The sequence below is a fragment of the Phacochoerus africanus genome, chromosome 6 (assembly GCF_016906955.1).
Source record: "Phacochoerus africanus isolate WHEZ1 chromosome 6, ROS_Pafr_v1, whole genome shotgun sequence".
NCBI lineage: Eukaryota > Metazoa > Chordata > Mammalia > Artiodactyla > Suidae > Phacochoerus > Phacochoerus africanus.
In genome coordinates this window covers 100,361,619-100,384,476 of record NC_062549.1, presented here as the reverse complement: position 1 = coordinate 100,384,476, position 22,858 = coordinate 100,361,619, and the positions used below count along the sequence as shown (strand labels likewise).

General features: G+C 47.0%; 1 protein-coding gene across 1 annotated transcript; it reads right to left on the bottom strand.

The window, feature by feature from the left end:
• Positions 1-337: 337 nt before the first annotated feature.
• Positions 338-18,749, bottom strand: ACP6 (acid phosphatase 6, lysophosphatidic). Its single transcript, XM_047784838.1, has 10 exons — positions 18,064-18,749; positions 12,134-12,262; positions 11,885-12,015; positions 11,450-11,529; positions 8,225-8,312; positions 7,018-7,150; positions 5,917-6,017; positions 3,400-3,495; positions 1,155-1,320; positions 338-535 (listed from the first exon to the last, which is right to left on the bottom strand). The coding sequence occupies exons 1-10, from the start codon at positions 18,280-18,282 to the stop codon at positions 392-394; spliced, it is 1,287 nt and encodes a 428-aa protein (XP_047640794.1). The 5' UTR covers positions 18,283-18,749; the 3' UTR covers positions 338-391.
• Between the last annotated feature and the right edge of the window lie 4,109 nt (positions 18,750-22,858).

Here is a 22,858-nt window from a genome sequence, read left to right as displayed (position 1 = left end):
AACTTGAGAGCAGAAAGCTTTCACCTGTATAACGACTGAGACTTAGCACATGTTCAATATATGTTTGTGAAATGAAGACAGGGAAAAAGAACTGAAGTCCAAAACCACACACAATTCTACAGGGTCATGATGTGCCTGGCCCATGTCACAGGCAACTGCTTTCTGGCCACAGAAATCAAGCCACAAAATAGGATATATCCTTTCGCTCTAAACCTTGTAACCACCCCTTTTCCTCTCAAGAGGAGACCTTAGTACCCCACATGAAGGAAACACCCCTACCTTATGGTAAAGTACATTAACCTTTGTCCCTGCCTCCTCCAGACACAACAGCTGGAGGCATTGTGTAAAAGGCATTTTATTTAAAAAAATCAACACATCCTGCTTGTACAAATTACTCTCCATTTCCAAGCCCCGTCACCTGTGCTTCAGAGCAGAGTGTGTGGTATTTTTCTGGGCTTAAGGAATAAACTGACATGGCGTTCAAGAACTTGTCCAGGGGACAAAGCCGGTCAGGGCAACCTTTTGGCACCTGCTCCTGTGGAAGAGACATTATTCAGCAGGGCACTGAGGATGCCGGTTGTTTGCAGCTGTGCCCAAGGATCAGAAAGGCTCGGACTCAGTGGAATGCGTCTGCACACCTCTAAGAGCCGGGAAGGCCCTCTTAAGGGGTCAGCCTCCAGATTAAGAGCGCTATGCCCTGCCTGGGAAAGTCACTCAGCGACTGTTGGTTGAATGGACTGAGAATACACGTTCATGTTTACCCCTGAGCTGGTAAAGGTTTAACCCTTGGGGAGTGCTCTAGCCTCCCCTGGACAGCAACCTGCTGAAGGCCCCCAAAGTGCTAAGAGCACACATCACCTCCCAAAGACTTCATCGTTAATTTTCAAGACGGGCCTCGCAGTCAGGATGTTACATCCTGACACAGACAGGAGAAGAGAAAGGTGCTCCTGTTCTTAGACGGAATCTGTGATGGAATAGAGCCCAAGCCCCCGCCACCATTATATGCCAAGTTCTGCCTTTTTCCTGGGCTACAGCTCCCGGAGGAGAGCCCATGGACCCGTGGCGACTCCCTGGGCCGGAGCAGGAAGACTTGGCGCTAAACCAGGTGGATGGGCTTGCCCAGCCACCTCCCAATCCCACTGCAGGGGTCTTACCTCCCCATGGTAATAGAGCTGCACGAACCACTCCTTCGATTCCTGGTGCTGGTAGAGCTCCATGGTCAGGTCAACAGCAAACGGGGGCCATTTGTGGTCAAAAATCCCCAGGACCATTAAGAGAGGCATGAGGGTCACGTCATGAGCTGCATACAGGTACAGTTTTCTGCAAGAGGAAAACAGTTCCACCATTCTTGACCTCAGGACCCTGGAGGCCAGGACACTGCCGGCCTCCTTTGAGGGAACTGGGTGACATCTAGAAACCAACCGGGCCTTTGAAGCAGATGGTGGGGAGAACGCTTGTCCCCACTCTCCCTGTTGAAGTGGACAGACCCCTACTGGAGTAGCTGCCCAGGCCTCCTCCTGCCCACACACCCACCTACTCCTCCCCTGGTGAGTTGTGAAGTGACTGGGTGGGTGAGGCACCACCCTACCTCTCCTCTCACAAGTGTTCTTCCTAATCTCAGCCATGTGATGAGTTAGGTAGCACAAGCTTTGGGGAAGCTCACAGCTTAAGGGAATTAAGTCCATTTCATTATTAAGCCTATTTGGCTCTCAATACATTCTCCAAATGGCTTTAGTCAGTAATAAAGTTGCCTTTTTTTTTTTTTTTTTTCCCGCTTTTTAGGGCCACACCTAGGGCATGTAGAAGTTCCCAGGCTAGGGGTTGAATCAGAGCTACAGCCACCAGCCTATGCTACAGCCACAGCAATGCAGGATCCGAACCAGAGCCACATCTGCAACCTACACCACAGCTCATGGCAACACCGGATCCTTAACCCACTGAGTCAGGCCAGGGATCGAGCCCACATCCTCGTGGATACTAGTCGGGTTGGTAACCCACTGAGCCATAATGCGAACTCCTAAAATTGCCATTTTAATCTAAATCTGCCTGAGCCCTGTATTGATCTCTTGGGAAAGATCAAGCGTTGTATTTGTTGAGTCGCAACCTAGAAGACTAGTGTTGGATATTCCACAGACCCAAGGCCAAGGGCGGCAAGGGTGGCCAAGGCTGATGAGAAATATATTATCATTGCAGGTCTGTGAAGGACCAGGAAGAACATCCACAAGATTTGCTATTATAAATCTTGGCCAAAAGTTCCTGAGTATTCCTCTTTCGACTCATTGTCCCCCTACCTTTCCCACTCATGGTACATTTCTAACTATGTAAAATTCTTTCTCTCAAGAAGGCAGTCTATAACAGTGCTTCTCCAATATTAGGGTGCTTACAGACCACCTGGGGATCTTGTTAAAATGCAGATTCTGATTCAGTGGGTCAGGCTGATACCGGAATCTAACAATTTCAGGTGATGGTGAAGCTGTTTATCTGTAGACCACTCTTTGCTTAGCAAATGCCTGGGACACCTAACATTCCAAATCTGTGGTCCCTCACCTGGGGTTTCCGGCACTACAAAAGTGGCAGTGGGGTTCATGAGCCACTTCTAACATTTTAAAATTCCTAGTAGAAACCCTACCCTTCTATATACTCAATCAAGGTATTTAAACCACCTATTAAGCAATTATCACTGTTTGGGGATATATGGGATATTACCCTACGCGGGATAATACCAAGCCCGTCTGATATCAAAATTAGCCATTTCACTGGACACATGTTCAATTAGTAAAAAAATGGATTACCCTACGCGGGATAATACCAAGCCCGTCTGATACCAAAATTAGCCATTTCACTGGACACATGTTCAATTAGTAAAAAAATGGAAAAATAGATTTAGTGTTCTTTTTTGCGAAAATAAAAATTTCAAAACATGGTAGGACAGGTGTGGCAGGCAGAAAGGTAGAAATGTTGGGAGTGGGGCCTGTGGCTTCTTCTTTTTTTTTTTTTGTCTTTTTTTGTCTTTTGTTGTTGTTGCTATTTCTTGGGCCGCTCCCACGGCATATGGAGGTTCCCAGGCTAGGGGTTGAATCGGAGCTGTAGCCACCGGCCTACGCCAGAGCCACAGCAATGCTGGATCCGAGCCGCATCTGCAACCTACACCACAGCTCACGGCAACGCCGGATCGTTAACCCACTGAGCAAGGGCAGGGACCGAACCTGCAACCTCATGGTTCCCAGTTGGATCCGTTAACCACTGCGCCACGACGGGAACTCCACTGTGGCTTTTTTAACATCTTCTTTTGGTCACTGACAGCCCGTTCTTGACCCCTACTGCCTGGGTTCCCTCCCTGCAGCCCCAGCCCTGCACCCCCCACCAAGCTGCACAAAGCCGAGGTGCTGGGCCAGGTACCTGGTTTTGCCGGGTGGAGTGGCAGGGTCTGCGGCTTTCAGGAGATTGCTCTCCAGAATGTGGAGGAATGGGCCGACTGCCATCTGAAGACCTTCCCTACGGCGAGTGAACAGTATTTAAGTACCCAGTGGGCGCTCAGCACGCAGGGGATGCAGGCTGGTTCTGCCCCCTTGCACCTCATGAACCTGATCAGACAGAGCTGAGAAAAAGACAAGGAATGCTTGAGGGACAGTGATAAGCACTAAGGAGAGAAACAGTGCTGCCTCAAGTTCAAGGGCTCCCTATGCACAAAGACGGCTAACAATCACGGCACCAGGATGTAGACCTGGCGTGAACACAGCTGAGACGGGAGGGATGAGGCTGGGGGAAACAGGATAAGACATGGAGAACCAGGCCCTCATGATTAAAAGAACCAAACTGGGAAGGCCAGAGTGCAGTGAATTCCAGAAGACCCCGAGAAGCGTGATCTGAAGGAACATCCTAAACTACGCTTCCTCTGTGCCAGCCTCCCTTCTTTGCAGCTGAGACCAGAAGGACTTTTCTGACTTAACAAGAAGTTCAGGGACAGTGCTCCCACAGTTGGCACTGCAGCGCCACTGCTCGCCTTCTCAGGCTTGTCACCTCATGGTCACAAGGTGGCTACCTCAACTCAAAGCGAGTCTTCTCACAGTAGCAAACAAAGCAGAAGGATGGGGGTGAGTAAGCAGCAAAAAGGCTTGGTTTGGGGGCCTCTCACTTTTTATCAAAGAGAATAAAAACCTCTCCCAGAATTCCCGGAACCCAATCACTGACCAAAGGAAACAGGATTACCTTGATTGGCTGAGACTCATCCTTATACGTGGTGACTGGGTAAATGGCCACCTTTATAAATCCAGGAATGTTAATGTAATAGCTGAGGGGTAGGCAACCAATACCACGTGCAACATACACTTTCCAGAAGAATGTATGTAGGCCAAGCTGGGTCAGACAGCAATGTGAAGGTGTAACCATTTGTCCTTGAAGAAACATGAGTTTTATGAAACCAGGGCTAGTGGAAAGGACAAAGGATCAGGCCTTGTTTAAAATGCTTTACACCAGGAGAAAGCAAACTACAGCCAGTGGGCCATATCCAACCCTTCTGCCTGTTTTTGTAAACAAAGTTTTATTGGAACCCAGCTGGGCCCATTTGTTTGCATATCACCTATGGCTGCTTTCATACTCCAGGGGCCCAGATAAGCAGCTGCAATAGATAATGTTTGGGCCACAAAGCCTTAATATGTGTGTATGTGTGCTGGTGGAGGGGAAGGCAGTGAGGCACAATTTAGGTCTGGTGGGACTTCAGGAAAAGATGAGGGAAGTTAGCAAGTCATAGGGAGTGGCAGCAAGTGGAGTGGTGTGGCTAGAGCCTTCTGGATGTCTAGGCAAGAGCAAAGTGAACACAGTGACTGAGTGGGAGAAAAGGAGGCAGAGGCTCTTATTCTTATGTAAGATCAAGCAGATTCTTAGAATATTGCTTTTTCCTCCCACCTCTCTTCCCCAGGACTATTCCTCTACTTTCCTTCCTCCTTTTCCACCAAGTCATCTATTCTGAGTACAAGCTGAAAGCTTTTTTTTTTTTTTTCTGTCTTTTTGTCTTTTCCAGGACCACACCCGCAGCCCATGGAGGTTCTCAGGCTGGGGGTCTAATCGGAGCTGTAGCCGCCGGCCTACACCACAGCCACAGCAACTCAGGATCCAAGCCGAATCTGTGACCTACACCACACCTCATGGCAATGCCAGATCCTTAACCCACTGATTGAGACCAGGGATTGAACCCACAACCTCATGGTTCCTCGTCGGATTCGTTAACCACTGAGCCACAACAGGAATTCCCTGAGCTGAATGCTTTTAACCAATCAGAAAAATGCATTTTTTGAAATTTGGTAAGACAGAAACTCTCCATTCTGGTTGTCAGGAAATAGGCCTTCTAAAGACAGAGCCTTATGTTAATCTGTAAAATAGAGAAAACAGGATTGATAATCAGAAGACATGGGTCCAAGTCCTTCCCCGGCCACTGGCTAAGCCTGGGCAAGCTAGTCTGCATCTCGCAGGCCCAGTTTCTTCAACTCTTTAAAGCCAGGGCTTATCAGGGTTATGACCCCTACCTCACAGCAAGAACCGGAAGATGATTTGTAAATTGTAATGTGATGGATAAAGTGTGCGGTATTGAGTCTTTCTTCAGCATCCCCTGCCCCCAAAACCTTTGAAATTTAAAATGAAAGGGAAAAGGCCAGTGATTAAGAGAAACTCAGTCAAGTGATAGCTCTTAGTTTCGTACAACAGTGAATGGAAGCACTAGGTCACCAGTCCCATCTCCAGAAATGGAAGGGCGGAGGGCCGAGTCCCTCCAGAAAGCCAGCAGAATGGGGGGATTTCAGCCTCTACACACAGAGATGCCAGCTGGCAGGGGTTGGGGGGGCCAGGTGAGCCCCCTTCCCCTGACACTGGGAGGCCTGACCAGGCGTGACTTTGTGCCGGCAGCTGAAGCAGGCCCCTCACCTGTCTTCTCTTTGCAGGATGTACAAGGCTGTGTCCACAGCTCTCCGCTCAATCATCCGTGCAAAGCTCCTCAGCGTGGGACAGCTCGGGAGGCTGTGCACCTGAAGGGGCCATGGGTACAGTTTTAGAAAGAAAGGCTCCTCATCCTCTGGGCCAGGCAGCTGATCAGCTTCCACGGGGCCTCAAGGGCCTGCTCCTCTATCAGCTCAAAACCCTCTATCCCCGAGCCCCTCTGAAGCTATTCCTTGAGATCTGAAGGCCCAGGAAGAAACTGGGTTTCCTTCTTTTCTGATGCTCCCATCTATTTCAAAGTAAAGAACATCTGTAAATTTTTAAGCTTAAAAAACCTGGATAAAATCCAAAGCAAGGAATTCCATAAATTTCAACTTGGCCTTCATTTTCCCCAGAATGATTTCCAAAATGTATACCGAATAAATACTTTATGTAAACTCCTGTTTTATAACCTTAAACCTATTTTATGCATGAGGACAACGTGTACCTCTGCCCTCAGGGCACACTCTCATCTTCCCAAGAGAAGAAGGATTCAGGCCATACTGCTTCTGGGTGTCTGACTTTGGAAGACCCACTGTGAGGTCTTCAGTATTTATTAGATGAAAACGATTCTACGGCTAAGCGCACTTAAGAACAAATGACTTAAAGACTAACCAGCTTTCTTTACTACAGGCTTCTCAGATTCTTTAACAGGCTGATGTGCACAAAGACTCTCCAAAAAGTGACCCAATGAAAAGGGATTCCAAACTTTTGAGACCATAATCCCTCCCTCCCCATCACCCACCGCACCCCTGCCCGCACACATCATACACACCCACAACCTGGGGACTCTGGGGGACATGCTTTAAGAAACTCTGGTGGTGAGCTCAATGTCTGTGCACCTAACCTGGTGAGGAGCCGCCCCCCCCCATTATTCCCCACTCCTCAGTTTCCACATCCATTCTGCCCACAAGTGCTACAGCTGCCTCCAAGCCAGGGGGCCCCCACCAGGTTCTAACTCAGGAGCCAGCGCCACCCCCACCCCACCCCCCCCGCCGAGCCTGGCCCCCTCCCATGATTTCCAGGCCCTAAGGAGGACGGCCATCCCACCTGCTCAGCAGCCACATTGTCAAAGAGGATGAGGAAGTCCACTCTATCACCACTGGCAATGCCCATCCCTTCTTTCACTGTCTCCAAGTCTTCTGAGATTCCTGGCTGCAAGGCAGCAGCCTGCTTCCGGCCTCTGCCAACAAGTAAAGTCATTCCTTATAGTCCCTCATATTGTAAAGGGATCTCATTCATCATTTGGGATCTCATCGAATCCTCAACAGCAACTCACTGGGGTTAGCTAGTAGTGTTGCCATTTTATAGACAAATAAACTAAAATTCTATGAGGCCAAATGACTTGTGAAAGTAAGTTAGCAAGTACCAGAACGGGCTAGAAGATAACCTGGGTTTCCCAAATCCCATTCCAGCATCTCCTTCTTTTTTTTTTTTTTTTGGTCTTGTTGTTGTTGTTGTTGTTGTTGTTATTGTTGTTATTTCTTGGGCCGCTCCCTCAGCATATGGAGATTCCCAGGCTAGGGGTTGAATCGGAGCTGTAGCCACCGGCCTACACCAGAGGCACAGCAACGCGGGATCCGAGCCGCGTCTGCAACCTACACCACAGCTCACGGCAACGCCGGATCGTTAACCCACTGAGCAAGGGCAGGGATCGAACCCGCAACCTCATGGTTCCTAGTCAGATTCGTTAACCACTGCGCCACGACGGGAACTCCATCTCCTTCTGTTATACCTAAAACAATGCACGCTTGGCCAGGTCTGCTTCTCCTTCTTCAGAAGAATACATACTACAAAGTTTTAGTGCGGCCAAGAAACAACTCAAAACTGAAAAGTGCCAGCAGCCCAAAACAATCTATCCCACACAGCAGCACGTTGTCAGAGGAGGAGAATCTGTCTTCTTCTGCTCGCCCATCTGACTGGCTTGCTCATCTTTTGTGTACATTTCTTCATCTGCCCCCTCTGAGTCCAGGACAGAAGAGGGGATAAAACTTGGTACATGGTGAAACCCCATTCCTGGCTGTATATGCCATCTCTCCAGCTTAGCGTGTGGCTTTCCCCAGGCTTCCTGTACCTTCATGAGCCTGTCACTGTGAGCAAGAGCCACCTCACTTCCTGGACCTGAGCTTAATATCTCCCATCCATTAGCCACCAGCACGGCCAGTGTGGGCAGGCCCTCAGTTCAGGCAGAGCCTGCCAGCAAAGGTGTAAAACACTGCCCGACCTCCTCTCGTGAGCTAGAACCCGGGGCAGTTACCTGGTTCTTTCCTGCAGGCTCCAGCAGTTTTGGTAGTTGGGGTACAAGACTTCAGAGCTTGCTTCGTCGGTGTGGATGACGATGGGCCCTGGAAGGAAGGTGGGAAGCACGGGCAGGAAGACGCTTCAGCTAGTTCTTCCCAGCATCTCCACCCCTCCCTTTTCTCTTTGTCTACACAGATGGGGCTGCTCCAGGAGGGATCGGCAAGGTTACTCCTTAAGGACAGGGAATGCCTTCAACCAGCCCTGGCCTTGCCAACAGGTGCTCCCCTGTGGTCTGAGCAAGGAAGACAGCAAGTAGCAGCCTTGTTCTGTCTAGTACAACCCTTCCTGTTGGGCCACCCATAGACTAGAGCAGATACAGGCCAGAATCAGACTGGCACTTCCGTGACCCATTCCCCAAAATGCCTGCCTGGAGATACTACCAGCACTTGGCTTCTAATAAAGAAGAGGCAGTCACTGACTTTATCCGAACTAGGTGACGTTCTTGCTGCCTGAAGTCCAATCCTATAGGCCAACATGGTGACTTACACGACCATCTGAGAAAGGCGGCCACAGGATCACAAATCCTCTCAGACCCTATAGCCTCAGTCAAAATAAAAGCCAGGCTTCTAGATGAACTACCAGCAACCAAAGATTAGAGCACAAGCAATGCTTCTTATACACCTTGCTCCTCCTCAGAGCTCACAAGGACCCTTGACCCTCCCATTGGTGCCCAAGGAAGGTGCTCTAACACCTTCCCACACTTTGCTCTGTGCCAGAGATGGCAACAGCCTGTGGCAGCTCCTTTGTCTATACAGCTCAGCCTCACCTTCTCTGATGGCAAAAGAAACAGCTCCCATCAGCAGCTTTTTGGAATTCACTGAGGTCAATCCTTGGAGTGACTGGGTGACTCTAAACCCCAAAAAGCTATTATTCCCCAACAAATTATTGATAGTCAAAACTCCAGGATTTTAAAAGTAGCTTTTGATAGAATATCAGAATTCAGACTTATGTCATTGGTCTGGACAGAAGAAGGGGATGTGACTGAAAGTCATGAGTTTAGCCCTGAATCTACAACTAACCAGCATGGTGGCCTTGGGAAGTCACTTCCCTCCCCTGGGGCCCGTGTGAAAATGGAAGGGATGAGACAAATACAAGCGATTTTCAATTGTTTCTAAGGCAAGAGAAGCTTTATTTCTCCCACTATTAGATAAAGTAATAAAAGAAAAAGTGCTGATGGCTTTAAGGTAGGGGTACAAGGCATAGTCTACTTGTAGGCCTCATCCCCCTCCTTTTCTGTAGTTTTTTACCCCTCTGAAGAATCCTGGAGTTTTGCAGAACACATTGTAAAAAGAATAGACCAAATGACCAGAGGACTCTTGAGATGCACATGTCCTCTGAGAAGCATCAGAGCATAAAGGTGAAGAGTATGGATTGTGAAACCAGACTGCCAGAGTTTTGAGTCTCAGGTCCTCCATTCACCAGCTTTGTGTCCTTAGGATAATCATAGAGCCTCTGTGTGCCTTAGTTCTCTTATCTACAAAATGGCAGTGATGTTACCTACTTTGCAGGGTTATCACAAGAATTAAACAAGTTAATATATAAAAAGCCCTCCGAACAATGTTGGTTGTATAGTGAGTCCTTGAAATGTTAGAATAACAATATCTGTGATTTAAACCTCTAATTAACACATGATCATCCCTATCATGACATTAGTGTCTGGATGTTGGACGTAGTTTATACTAAATAAGCCACATTTGAGTTGGCACTCAGCTGTGTTGAATTAGTGAATGGCCAAATGGTACAGATCAACAACTTCAGCTTCTCCCCCACCCACACCCCCCAAAGCCTGATTTTCTGCAGTTTACACAAAACCTCTGGGACTTCTCTAGGATTTTACTCTGGAAACAATATCCCCAAATTGTACCAGTTTCACAAATGATAGCACCTCGTGGGGTTCTTTGGTCTATTCAAGTCCATTGATCCTGGCCAAAGTGTGAAAGTAGCTAGGACAGAAGTCAAATTGGAGTGTGAGGGTGGGTGTCTGGTCCAGGGCAAGGAGCAGCCACCCGGATAGCCACACCAGAGGCTGGTGTTGATACCACGTCCATCCTTGCAGGAAACCTGGGGCAGCCCGAGTCTGAGACCTGCCTGTGATCAGGCTGCCACCAAGAAACACCTTTCCTACCTCAGTTATATGTTGGTGATTCTGAGAAGAGGACATCTGCCTTTTAGAACCTGAGCAGGTGAACAACTTTCGGAAGGCTGGGCACTGTGGATTGTTCCTAAGCTCAGGGGCTCCCAGGAAGTAAGGGGCAGTCCACTCTATTGCTTTGTGTTACTCAGGCACATATTGTGTTCAGCAGCCAACTTCAGCCAGAATTAGCAGCAGTACTCAACTCAGCTGAGAGCAAGGCCAGTGTCCTTTGGCCTGGAGGTTCTATATTTTACATATTTTAAAAAAGCCTAATGGAAATTTTATCTCTACTTGAGATAATGCGAAGGAAGCTAAACAAAATAACAAGAACCTCTGCCCTATGGCATCATTTTAGTATTTTAATATTGGGGCGGTCATGATGATCTGAAACTCAGACCAGCAATTAAATGTAAATTTGAATCAATTACAAATGACAAAATGCAGCTTCATTTGATCATCAAAGGCCCTCAATACATGCGATCCATAGGGAAAATAATAAATGTCGTCCTTGGTAGTGAAAAGGTTGAGAACCACTAGTTATGATCACTCACTGGTTGGATATGTCAAAATCCAAACTGGACAGACTTTCTTAAGTAGGAAAGGCCATATGGAATACTGTCAAAACCCTCTGGGTCATGCTGTGGATTATCACCAAGACCAGCAGCAGACCTGGGTCCCGGGGAAGTGTCCCTCCCCCCCCCTTCCTTTTCAGTAGTGTCTCAACTAAACCAAAAGCTCCCAGTATTGTTCACAAGACCTGGCTGGGGCTGCCTCATGCAGCTTGTGTAGACCTTTAAGGGAAGTCAGGAGCTGGAGGGGCATCAGAGTAGCTGATGCGTTGTTGCAAATGTATAGGTCAGGCTGGGAAGGGTGGCAGAAGGCTATCTGGGAGGGGTTTGCCAGAGTACCGAGTATACTATGGAAGCCCATGAGCAGAAGTAGAGAGACTAAGGGGACAGGCACCAAGAAAGAGAGAGAAGGGCTTTGGAAGTGAGAAGAAAAACCTCCTCAGGGCCAGGGGCTGACTTGTAGACCCCACACTCAAACCTTCTTTCTGACGTTGGAAAAGCCCAGCCAGCAAACACCGGGTAGACTCCAGGTTCCGATATATGTTAGTGGAACGAATGCTGGAAAAAAAAAAAAAAGGTAGAGAAACTCATAAAAGGAAGATTTATATATCCACTCAACCTTATTCCACAGAGCAGCTGAAGAGCTTCCAAGACTCCATAAAGGGAGCTGTGGGGCCAGGATTAGCCTTTATCTCCCTGTGGGCTGGCTGCCCCAGGGACCTAAAGGCCAATGAATGGGACCTCCAGTGACTGCCTGTTCAAAGAACCCTATTACATTAGGGTAACTGTCCCTAGATTACCTTGAGAGTGGGAACCATCTGGGGCTGGGGGGTGGGGGGACGATGGTCAGGGAAGGTTCTCTCATGCCCAAGACCCTACACTGGGTACAACAGCCCATTTTCAAGTGACTCACAAGACCTCCACTGGGTTGAAGGTTGGCGAAAGAAAGGGGGTGTCCTCCACATATTTCTTCCTCAGCCTCTCTCCCAGGGCAAACATCTGCTGCATGCCCACCTTGGTCAGCTGTCCAGCAAACACGCCCCCCTGAGATGGGGGAGGAGAGAGACGAGAATGAAAGCCTCTCACAGCCTGCCCAACTCAGCCCAGAGAAAACCATGTCAGCTCTGCAGGGCACTTCCCAGAGCTGGCAAGCATTGCTCACCTTCAGTGTGGTCTTCTGGTATTGAGAGTCGAAAGGAGAATGTGGTTTTGGGCCACCTGCTAGATTGGTGACTGTGTAATCAAACTGAGTTTGGGGGGGGACCTCTAATAGCTGGGGCTTCCACTCCACCTGTCATGATTGCAAAAAACAACACAGTGTTTAAAAAGGCTCTTGAAACTTATTTAGAGCGTTAACACCCAGGAGCGTATAGCTGGAATCACACTGACACTTGACCAGCAACCTTCCTGTGGGGAGAAAGAAAAGAAACTTTAACTCCAGCTCCAATTAAGGGGAGAAAAGACTCTGATTTATTATTCCGGGTGTCCTTAGCCCAAGTCCTATTATTGCTACACTAGTACTCACTGTTCAGAGGCTGCTCTGGCACTAAGCCCAGACTGAAGTAAAGGGGAGAAGCAGCCAGAATGCCTAGTACCCAATACTTGGTAAATGAATGAATGAACAAATGAATGAATAAATGAATGAATATAATATAATCTCAGTGACCATATACTTGTTCGAATTTTTAAGAAATGAACCTGCAGGGTTTTATGGCCCCCCGTTAGGGACTTACTTAATGCCCCTTGTAACTACTATGTATTTCCCTTCCTTTGATCCAGTATATCAAACAAGTAGCTGCCCTTCTTCACCATAATCCTTATTCCTTAGAGTCTGGCTCCTGCCCCAACTGTACTTTAATGGTTTTCAAAATATAACAAGTAATCACAGGTCTCACAGCTCCAACTGCCCTTAAAATTCTTCACTCATTGAGGCTGATGTGATGACTTCAATTTTAAAAACAAAGGTCTTTTTTATGGCTGAGTAATATTCCATTGTGTATATATGTACCACATTTTTTTTATCCAATCTTCTGTTGATGGACATTTAGGATGCTTCCATGCATTGGCTATTTTAAATAGTGTTGCAATGAACATTGGGATGCATGTTTTACGGTTTTCTCTGGATATATTCAGGAATATGAATGCTGGATCATATGGTAGTTCTATTTTCAGTTTTTTAAGGATCCTCCAGACTGTTTTCCATAGTGGTTGCACCAATTTGGCTTCCCACCAACAGTGTAGGAGGGTTCCCTTTTCTCCACACCCTCTTCAGCATTTATTGTTTGCAGATTTTTTGATGATGGCCATTCTGACTGCCATAAAGAGTGAAATAATGCCATTTGCAGCAACGTGGATGGACATAGAAATTATCACACCAAGTAAAGTCAGACAAGGAAAAAAATCACATGTGAGATCACTAATCTGTAGACTCTAACCAAAAAGTGACACTAAAGAACTTACAAAACAAAAACAGACTCAAAGATTCTGAAACTGAATTCATGGTCATGAAAGGGGGCAATGTGTGGGAGGGGATAATTAAGGGGTTAGGATCGACACACACACACCACTATATATAAAATAGGTAACAAGGACCTACTGTATAGCACAGAGTAATCTACTCAATACTGTGTAATAACCTACATGGGAAAAGAATCTTGAAAAAGAATGGATATATATATATATATATATATATATATATGTATAACTGATTTACTTTGCTGTACACCTGAAGCTAACACAGCCTTCTAAGTCAACCATCCTCCAAATTTATTTTTCAAAAAGTCTTTTATTCTAATCCCACATACCAGCTCCTCTTCCCAATGTATTATGACTTTCTCAGTGCTACCCCAATTCTCTTAATCCCCCAAACTCAAACAACTGACTCTCCCCACTGCTCACCCATCCCTACACCAAACCTTGACCTCTACAATGCATAACCACCTGGATAATCTTGCCAGGGCACTTTCATCATATGAATAGCTTCTTCTAGTTCAAGAGATAAGCATCTGCCTTCCAGAACATCTACATGCTGGCCCAGCCTGTCCCTAGCTATACTGACACTATGCCTCTCTCTTCCCCTCTCCAGATCAGACCACTGATTCCTTTGCGTCTTCTTTCAGCTTGCTTCTTTTGTTTGTTTGTTTTTTCATCTTTTTGCCTTTTCTAGGGCCGATCCCTCGGCATGTGGAGGTTCCCAGGCTGGGGGTCTAATCGGAGCTGTAGCCACCAGCCTACACCAGAGCCACAGCAACGTGGGATCCAAGCCGCGTCTGCGACCTACACCACAGCTCACGGCAACGCTGGATCCTTAACCCACTGAGCAAAGCCAGGGATCGAACCCACAGCCTCATGGTTCCTAGTCAGATTTGTTAACCACTGAGCCGCAACGAGAACTCCCTCAGCTCGCTTCTTGTTCCTGCTTTTCAGGTCCAGAGTTAGTGGCAAAGATTAACTATAATTTTATTTATTTATTCATACTCCATTTTCAAGAACTAACTTAGGTGATAGCAATACCTAAACTATAGTAAGATAGCCAATTCTAAGTAGGCAAGAGAGACAAAAGCAAATGAGCACAGGGGCAAAAGAAAAATGGATACAGTCATAAACTTTCTCAAAAATGCATACTGTGAAGATCCATATATTTCCTGTAGATGGGCCAAAAGATCAGCATTCAGCTTTCTGGCTTTTATGTAAAAGGAGAAACTTGATCAGCTAGATAAAAGCAAGCCGACTGTTTAGGAGAAGCATACCATTTCTCATGCTAAGAGGCAAATTCCTCCCAAGGGTCCTCATAAAGTGGATAGAGTAATATAATGAACATCTTTGCAGTAGTCACAGCAATGAGTTCTGTGGGATTGTTTCTCACTGTTCCCTCAACATAGCACGTTTCTGTGAAGACAATACTATACTGGATCCATAAGCTACACTCCAGGTAAAAGGGGGGAAAAATCTACATAAAAGTAAACAAAAACTTCCAGGTGTAGATTTGAGAATAAACTAATGATTTGAAACTTTGTACACTAGTATCACTGGGAACTTTCTAAAGACTTACCCATGTCTGAGCCCCTACCTGGGCTAATAACCTCCAAATCTCCTGGGCCTCAGCGTTTCTAAAGCTATCCAGTCCAGAGAATTCTAAAGCTGCACCAGAGTGTGAATGCTATGGGCCAATTAAATCAGAAGCTCTGGGAGAGAGACCTAGGCATCTGTATTTTTTAAAGCTCCCCAGTTGAGTCCAATGTCCCACCAAGGTTAAGAACCACCACTGCACAGGGATGAATGGACCAACTAGCACATCCTTCATGTAATGCTTTCTGAAAACTGCTTCTTTTAGCTGAGTTTGGATAAGTATTAATCAATAATGAGACTGATATTATCCCTTCCAGCCCATCTGGCATCATTTTTTCCAGCTCATCTACACTATCAAACAAATATGGACCCACATGTCTCCATGAACAGTGGTGCTGGGGTGGTTGGATTTTATTTTATAAAAACAGGAATCTGCCTGGGTTGGGGGCCATCTTACCATCATATAGAGAGGAGCTGAGGGAAATCTGAGAGCAGGGCCAAATGTATCTTTTGAAAGTTTACTTGGATCTAATGTAATGATCAGAAAAAATGGCCAATCAAGTTCCAGAGCTTTACTTCCCCCCCCCCTTTTTAGGGCTGTATCTGCAGCATACGGAAGTTCCCAGGCTAGGAGTTGAATCCAAGCTACAGCTGCTGGCCTTTGCCACAGCCACAGCAATGCCAGCTCTGAGCCATGTCTGCAACCTACATCACAGCTCACAGCAACACCAGATCCCTGACCCCCTGAGTGAGGCCAGGGATCTAACCCACTTCCTCATGGATACTAGTCAGAACGGGAACTCCATCAGAGCTTTATTTCCGGAGCACAGATACAATACTCTGATGAAGTCAGTTTAATTCCACAGCCATTCAAGCCATAATAAAACAACTCAGTAAAACATCTAGTTTTAAAAAATAATATTTTCTGAGGATTTGTGAGATAACTGAATGGAGTGACTTGTCACATATGTTCATCTATCAACCAGTCAGAAGCCTGGAAACCTCTATAGAAGACAATTTTAGTTTTAGAATTGTTGCCAAATAGTCCTTACTGAGTATAATTAATGCCAGAACCAGGAAGATTAGAAAATCTCATTAACAACCTTTATCAAATTGGAGCCTGAAAAAAACAACAAAAAAAACCCAAAAAACCTGAACAAGAACATTCAGAAACTACTCACAGTCTAAGTTGAACAAGAGTTGGTTCTACACCAACTTTTATGCACAAGACTTTATACAAGATAATCAAAGATGTTTAACGCATCTTCCTAAAGTCTGGAGAATGTGAGCAGGCAAGAAGGGTAATGTGCCCTACCTAACTGCAAAATGAAACTGAGAACTCAGATGCTCTATATTTTGTAACTAAAAAAGATAAATGAAGCTGACATTCTACCTGAGCTACAACTGCCCCTTCTAACATAAAGGCAGAAGGTATCCATCACACACCCTGTGGCTCAGGAGAAGGCCCTAAAAGAATCTAAATCATTTTCCCCGGAAGGGAGTACATATACTATACATAGGAGGTCCAGGCATAGACAGTCACACTTTTATTCTCTGCTACCACTGATAACTTTGTCTTCTATTCCTATATGTTATTTTTTCATCTAGCCTTTCTACACAGAGAATAAATGGGGAAGAAAGGGGAGTACACAAGAGACAGGCGATGCACAAAACCGTAAGGAAAATTTCATGACCTAATATAAAAGGCAAAGTAAGGGACTGAGAAAAGATCCAAGCATCTAAGAAAGAAAGAAAGAAATGTAGGAAGAAAGGAAGAGAAAGAGAGAGAGGAAGGAAGGAAGGGAAAAGGAAAAGAAAAAGAAAAGAAAGAAGGAAGGGAAAGACAAGGGAAGGAATTCTGGTACCATAAAGAATTTGGTATAAAGCTAACTAGAAACCTGATAATAGAATAAAGTGCAGACCAAAATTTATTTATGTACATGGGAAGTGCTGTAGAGGTCTGATTTCATGTGCAGCCAGCTTTAAAAACTGGATTTTTGGTTGTACAATGGGAGGACACAACCCTAAGTGTTTCTTAAAGCAACTATCATCATGAGTATATCCAATATTAGGTCTGGACATCTTGTTGAACTTGCCCCAACATCAACCTGGAGGAGCAACAAAGCAAAAACACCTCACAGGTAAGTTTGACACCTAGATGCCTGGGGATTTCAGATTGCCTATTTATCTTCAATAGGAAGACAATTATTTAACTCCAGGCCTGCTGCTATGAAAGGCCAAGAGATCTTTACTGGCTTTCCCCAAGAATCAAATCCAGAAAACATAATCATCTTAAAAACAATCTGTGTTTTAATCATAATTATCCTGACCAAAATCAGGCACATTTCAAAACAAAGCCACAAGACTAATACTTTTTAATTTTTTTTTCTACCTCTGATTCCTTGTACAATAGATTTAGAAACCCAAAATGAGCCTCAAGATACAGCACTTGTTACCGAAGAACCTGATTCAAGGCATCGCAAATGGTCTCCAGCAAATCCTGAGAGAAGGCTGAAGTAAAATCTATTCCCAAAGATATTAACCTCTGTTATCCACTCTTATTTGTTAGGGTTGTTCCTGTCACAAAGTTCCTTGCAACTCACTCTCAGACAAATTGTCAAAATGGTCACACAGGTCACTTGTACTCAAGTTCATGCAAATACTTATTAGAATGCAGAATCTCAGGCCCTATCCTGCACCTGCTGAATCAGAATCTGCATTTTAACAAGATTCCTAGGCGATTTATACATACTTCAGGAGGCTGTGCTATATATACATCACAGCCATCAGGGACATAACTTTAAGTTCCCAGGACTGCCCTACAATCAGAGGGCCCCAGAGGGCTGGGGACAGAGGGCACCAGGCCAGCACCTTTGTTCAAACTATCTTCCGTCCTTCTGGACCCAGTCCGAACCCCCGCTGCATGAGAATAAAATTCCAAAAGCACGTGTTGGGGCGAAGTGCCTGGCCCGCCACGGCTTGGCCACACAGTCCTTGCCCGCATCAGCCCCGCCGATTTCTCACCTGCTCCTCCTGCGGGAGCGGCTTGAGAGGACTCCGCGCCCCGTGTCGAAACACGACTTGCACCATTTTCAGCTCCAGCAAGCTTTGGTCGACTGCCTTCTGGTCGTCCGCCCCCCGCAGCTCGGCCATGGCCACCCGCCGCTGGTGGAGACAATGTACCAGCGACGTGAAGACGCCCACTGGGGCCCACAGGCGCACCCTGAAGAGACCGGAGATCATGGTGGAATCCCCTGTGTTGCCCTCCCGGGTGAGGGTGCAGAAGGCGAACGCAAGTCCTCCGCGGGCGACGGGGCTCAGCGGCCTCCCCCAAGTTCCCGGGAGTCGGCGGGAGAGCACATCCGCCCACCTCCGACACCAATCTGAGACCGCTGAGACTCCCAGCCCTGAAGGGGACCCCGAGTGGGAGAGTGGAGTAAGAAGAGGAGCTGGGAGCAGCGAAGACTCCCCGGGAATTTTAACCCGGGTCGGGGTTGGCCGCTGCTGCCGCAAATGGACAGGCGGGAGCTTAGCTCATCTTTCGCCCTTAAACTTGTATTGCAAGTTTGGCGTCTAGTATTCTTTAAATGACAGGAACCAGCCGTGAGTTCCTCGACTGCAGTGACTCCACTTTTCTATAAGCTCCCATCGGTTATCTCACCCACTCAAGGACCTGCCCCAAGTGGACCCGCGCCGAGGAGCACGGGAAACGAGTCCCGCGGTGACGTCTGTCCGGGGGCTCCGAGTTCCTAGAACTACAACTCCCACAAGGCTGCGCGCCGCGGGCCCTCCCTGGGAGGTTCCCCCCCCCCCCCCCCCCCGCACTGGGCAGAAGGCCTCGCCCCTGAAGCCGGCTCGTTGGAACTCTCCAGGACTAGGTTTTCAGTGTGTGGGAGTGAATCCGCGAGTTTGTCGGGCAGTTAGGGTAGGAAAACGTGAAGATGGGTAGGATTGGGTAGTGGAAAGGATCTATTTTTGAGCCTAGGGAGTGTAGAAGACTTCCTTGTAGTCTTGGAAGTTGGGGTTCCTGAGATAACGAGACAAGACACCTACTTATATTTGCAAAGGGCGACACTAGGCGCTTTATATATAATTTTCATTTACTGCCTTTTTTTTTTTTTCTTTTCAGGGCCGTAGTCGTGGTATATGGAAGTTTCAGGCTAGGGGTCTAACTGGAGCTATATCTGCCCGCCTAAGCCACAGCCACAGCCACGCAGGATCCTAGCCGCACCTGTGACCTAGACACCACAGTTCAAGGCAACGCAGGATCCTTAACCCACTGAGTGAGGCCAGGGATGGAACTTGCATCCTCATGGATAACAGTCAGGTTTTTAATCTCTGAGCCACAGCAGGAACTTCCCCCCTCCTTCTATGTTTAAAGAGGCTTAAATCTTTGCCAACCTATAGAACTTCAAGCTCACTGATGTGTTTACTTACATCCAGAATATTTCTTGAGGAAAAAATCCACGCCTTGCCTGCAGATGTCCCAGAGACTAAGCACCTTAGCTAACCTTAACCACTTGCCAGTCTGGTTTTTCATGGACATACAGCTGCCCCAGGCCTTTGTTCCAGAACTTTCCAACAGGGCACAATCAAACCATCTGTGTCTATCTCAAGACAAAAGTCAAGTTGTGCGCCCGTTGTGGCGCAGTGGTTAACGAATCCGACTAAGAACCATGAGGTTGCGGGTTCGGTCCCTGCCCTTGCTCAGTGGGTTAATGATCCGGCGTTGCCGTGAGCTGTGGTGTAGGTCGAAGACGCGGCTCGGTCCCGCGTTGCTGTGGCTCTGGTGTAGGCCGGTGGCTATGGCTCCGATTAGACCCCTAGCCTGGGAACCTCCATATGCCACGGGGGAGCGGCCCAAGAAAGGGCAAAAAGACAAAAAAAAAAAAAAATCGGAAGTGTCCGTTGTGGCTCAGCAGAAACAAATCCAACTAGTATCCATGAGGATATGGGTTCCATCTCCAGCCTCGTTCAGTGGGTGGGGGAATTTGGCCTTTCAGTGAGCTATGGTGCAGGTCACAGATGTGGCTCGGATCCTGCGTGGCTGTGGCTGTGGCTGTGACTACAGCTGTGGTGTAGGCCAGCAGCTGTGGCTCTGTTTGTGTGCTGGGAACTTCCATATGCCTCAAGTGTGGCCCTAAAAAAAAAAAAAAATTCAACTGAGTAAATTTGAAGATTTAATTGGCTTAAACTCTTCGTAAGTTGGGTAGCAGTCTTTCTTGCAACCAGAAGAGTGCTAGGGAGAGTTGTACAAAATGAAAGATTTTTAATAGGCAGGAGGAGGGTAGGGCAAGAAGGTACTAATAAAAGAAAAGAAAGGTTTATGGTTTAGGCTGGGACTTCTGGGAAGGGGGGCAGAGAAAGGGAGAGGCGAGGGTTTTATCATGCAGATTGCCTTTTGGGGAGGGTGGGGAATGAAAGAAATGATTGAAAGGGACTATGTGAGAGATTACCTTACTTGTGCAATTAGATATAGGTACTAAACCTACATACTAAAGCTGGATTCGGTATCCTGAGCTCTAGCACAAGTGACATCATTTGGGACCTGTGGTTTTCTTTTTAACAACATCCAACCAGTTCTGTCATCCTTCTAAATTCTATCCTTGAGTCAAACTGGGCCAGATATGAGGGCATTTATGGAAAAAGGCTCCTGAACCGAGTCTAAACTTGTTCACCAACTAGAAACTTCTGAATGTCCTACTGTCAGGAAGGGTCATTGTGGCACACTGCACATTGTCACAGTTTTTGCCCTGGCCCAGCCCATTCCCAGAGTTTGATTGTGTGTCTTGATAGCATTACAAACTGAAAGCGGGAGATCCCGTCATGGCTCAGTGGTTAACGAATCTGACTAGCATCCATGAGGACACAGGTTTGATGCCTGGCCTCGCTCAGTGGGTTAAGGACCAGCGTTGCCATGAGCCGTGGTGTAGGTCGCAGACTTGGCACGGATCTTGCATTGCTGTGGTTGTGGCATAGGCCAGCAGCTACAGCTCTGATATGACCCCTAGCCTGGGAACCTCCATATGCTGCAGGTACGGCCCTAAAAAGCAAAAACACACAAAAAAATCAAAACCCGAAAGCATTTTTTCTAGTCTAAGTAAGGTTATCAAGAGCACCAGACACACTGCTTCAGAACTTGTGTGATGAAATGTAACCTCAGTGGGGAAAGCTGTTCTCTGCAGTTGAGGGAAAACGTGGTGTAACTTTAGTGCGGGAGGCCCTGGTGTGTGAGCAGCTTCAGCAGCCCTGGTAGTGCCAGCACATCAGAGGAGTTTCAAGGCAATATAATGTTGGCATCTGGGCGCCATGCCCTTCTTTGTAATGGACAGGCCATCCTAGTCCACACCCTGCACCCTGGCAGCCTCAGGCATCATGAGCAACACGTTTCCCTTGTATGAGCTTGTGCCACCAGGACACATGTGTGTGCTTGAGGTGGGGAGCAGTGCTGGAGATGTCTTAACAATAGATTTCTGCAGGAAGCCACAGCAGGTGAGGTTGGAAAATGACAGATTCCACGTGGTGGTTGAAAGCTGGGTTTGTGGGAGTTCCCTTCAGGGCTCCGTGGTCAGCGAACCCGACTAGGATCCATGAGGATGTGGGTTCAACCCCTGGCCTTACTCAGTGGGTTAAGTATCTGGCGTTGCCGCAAGCTGTGGTGTAGGTCGCAGGAGAAGCTCGGATCCTGTGTTGCTGTGGCTGTGGTGTATGCCAGCAGCTGTAGCTCCGATTGGACCCCTCGCCTGGGAACTTTCATACGCTGCACCTAGAAATACTTGTGTGTGACATAGAGTGGTGCTGGTCATGTTAGTAAATTGCCATTTAAAAGAAAGGATAAAAATCCTGCAGTCATGCTCTAGGGTTGGTCCCCGAGTGGCGAGGGCAGGGCTGGTTGAGGTAGGCAATGGGGGAACCAAACAACTCTTACTGTGACCTTCACTTGACTATCAGGCAGGGGCAGCTTGGGAAGTAAACCCTCCCCCCACCAAATCGTCCTCAGAGGGTTGCTTTCATATTACGCCAAAATCGGGTTTGAATTGTGAGATTAGATAAGAAACAACCACATTTACTCTTTTATCTTCAGTAGTGCTGACAGTGCCTGGCTCATAAGTGCTCTGTAAAAACTTGCTGGATGAAATGACAGGATGCATCATAGGAATGTTGAGGACATTGCTCCCTATATAAATCTCCTCCTGAGAAATTTGTCCTAGTGTTTGCATGAGGACAAACTTTAGGGTGTATGATGATCACTTTTCCTTCATTTCTGCCTTGGCTGATAGGAAGTTTGGAGCTTAATTTTAAAATTAATTACAGCAAATATTTAGAATCTAATAACTAGTATTACTGTGATCTTTTCCTCCAGAGTGTCACCCTGGATTGGAAGGGAGCAACACTGGAGAAAGGTCAGTAAGGAGGCTGTGGCAGGCTTCGAGGGGGTACCTTCAGGAGGTAGAGTTAACAGTAGAGAGTGAGAGGGAGGAAGGAGTTAAGGATGACTTCCAAGTTCCTGGGTTGGGCAACTTGCAGAGGATGCCTTTTACCTGGAAGGAAGGTGGTTGAACAGAAATGAATAAGGTAATTTTAAATATGTACATTGTGAGGTTACCTTTGAGGCATTTGAATAGAAATGCCCTCTAGACGGTTGATTACATGGGTCTAGAACTGGGGATAAATGTGGACTCGTAATATATACGTGGGACTCCTCTGCACATAGCTGTTGCTTGAAATAATAGGAGTGATTAGAATTCCCAGGGTGAGTGAGTAGGGGGAGAAAAAGGGGCTAGGACAGACTTTGAGTGTTACAGAGCATAGGCTTGCT

Bases quoted from the DNA above. Each gene is read 5' to 3' on its own strand.
- ACP6 (XM_047784838.1), bottom strand. From the start codon at position 18,282: ATGATCTCCGGTCTCTTCAGGGTGCGCCTGTGGGCCCCAGTGGGCGTC. The intron at 11,530-11,884 runs GTGAGTCACTTG...TTTTTTTTCCAG, and splicing joins TTCAACCCAGTGGAGGTCTT to CATTCGTTCCACTAACATAT. The intron at 6,018-7,017 runs GTGGGATGGCCG...TGGCCCCTTCAG, and splicing joins ACAATGTGGCTGCTGAGCAG to GTGCACAGCCTCCCGAGCTG.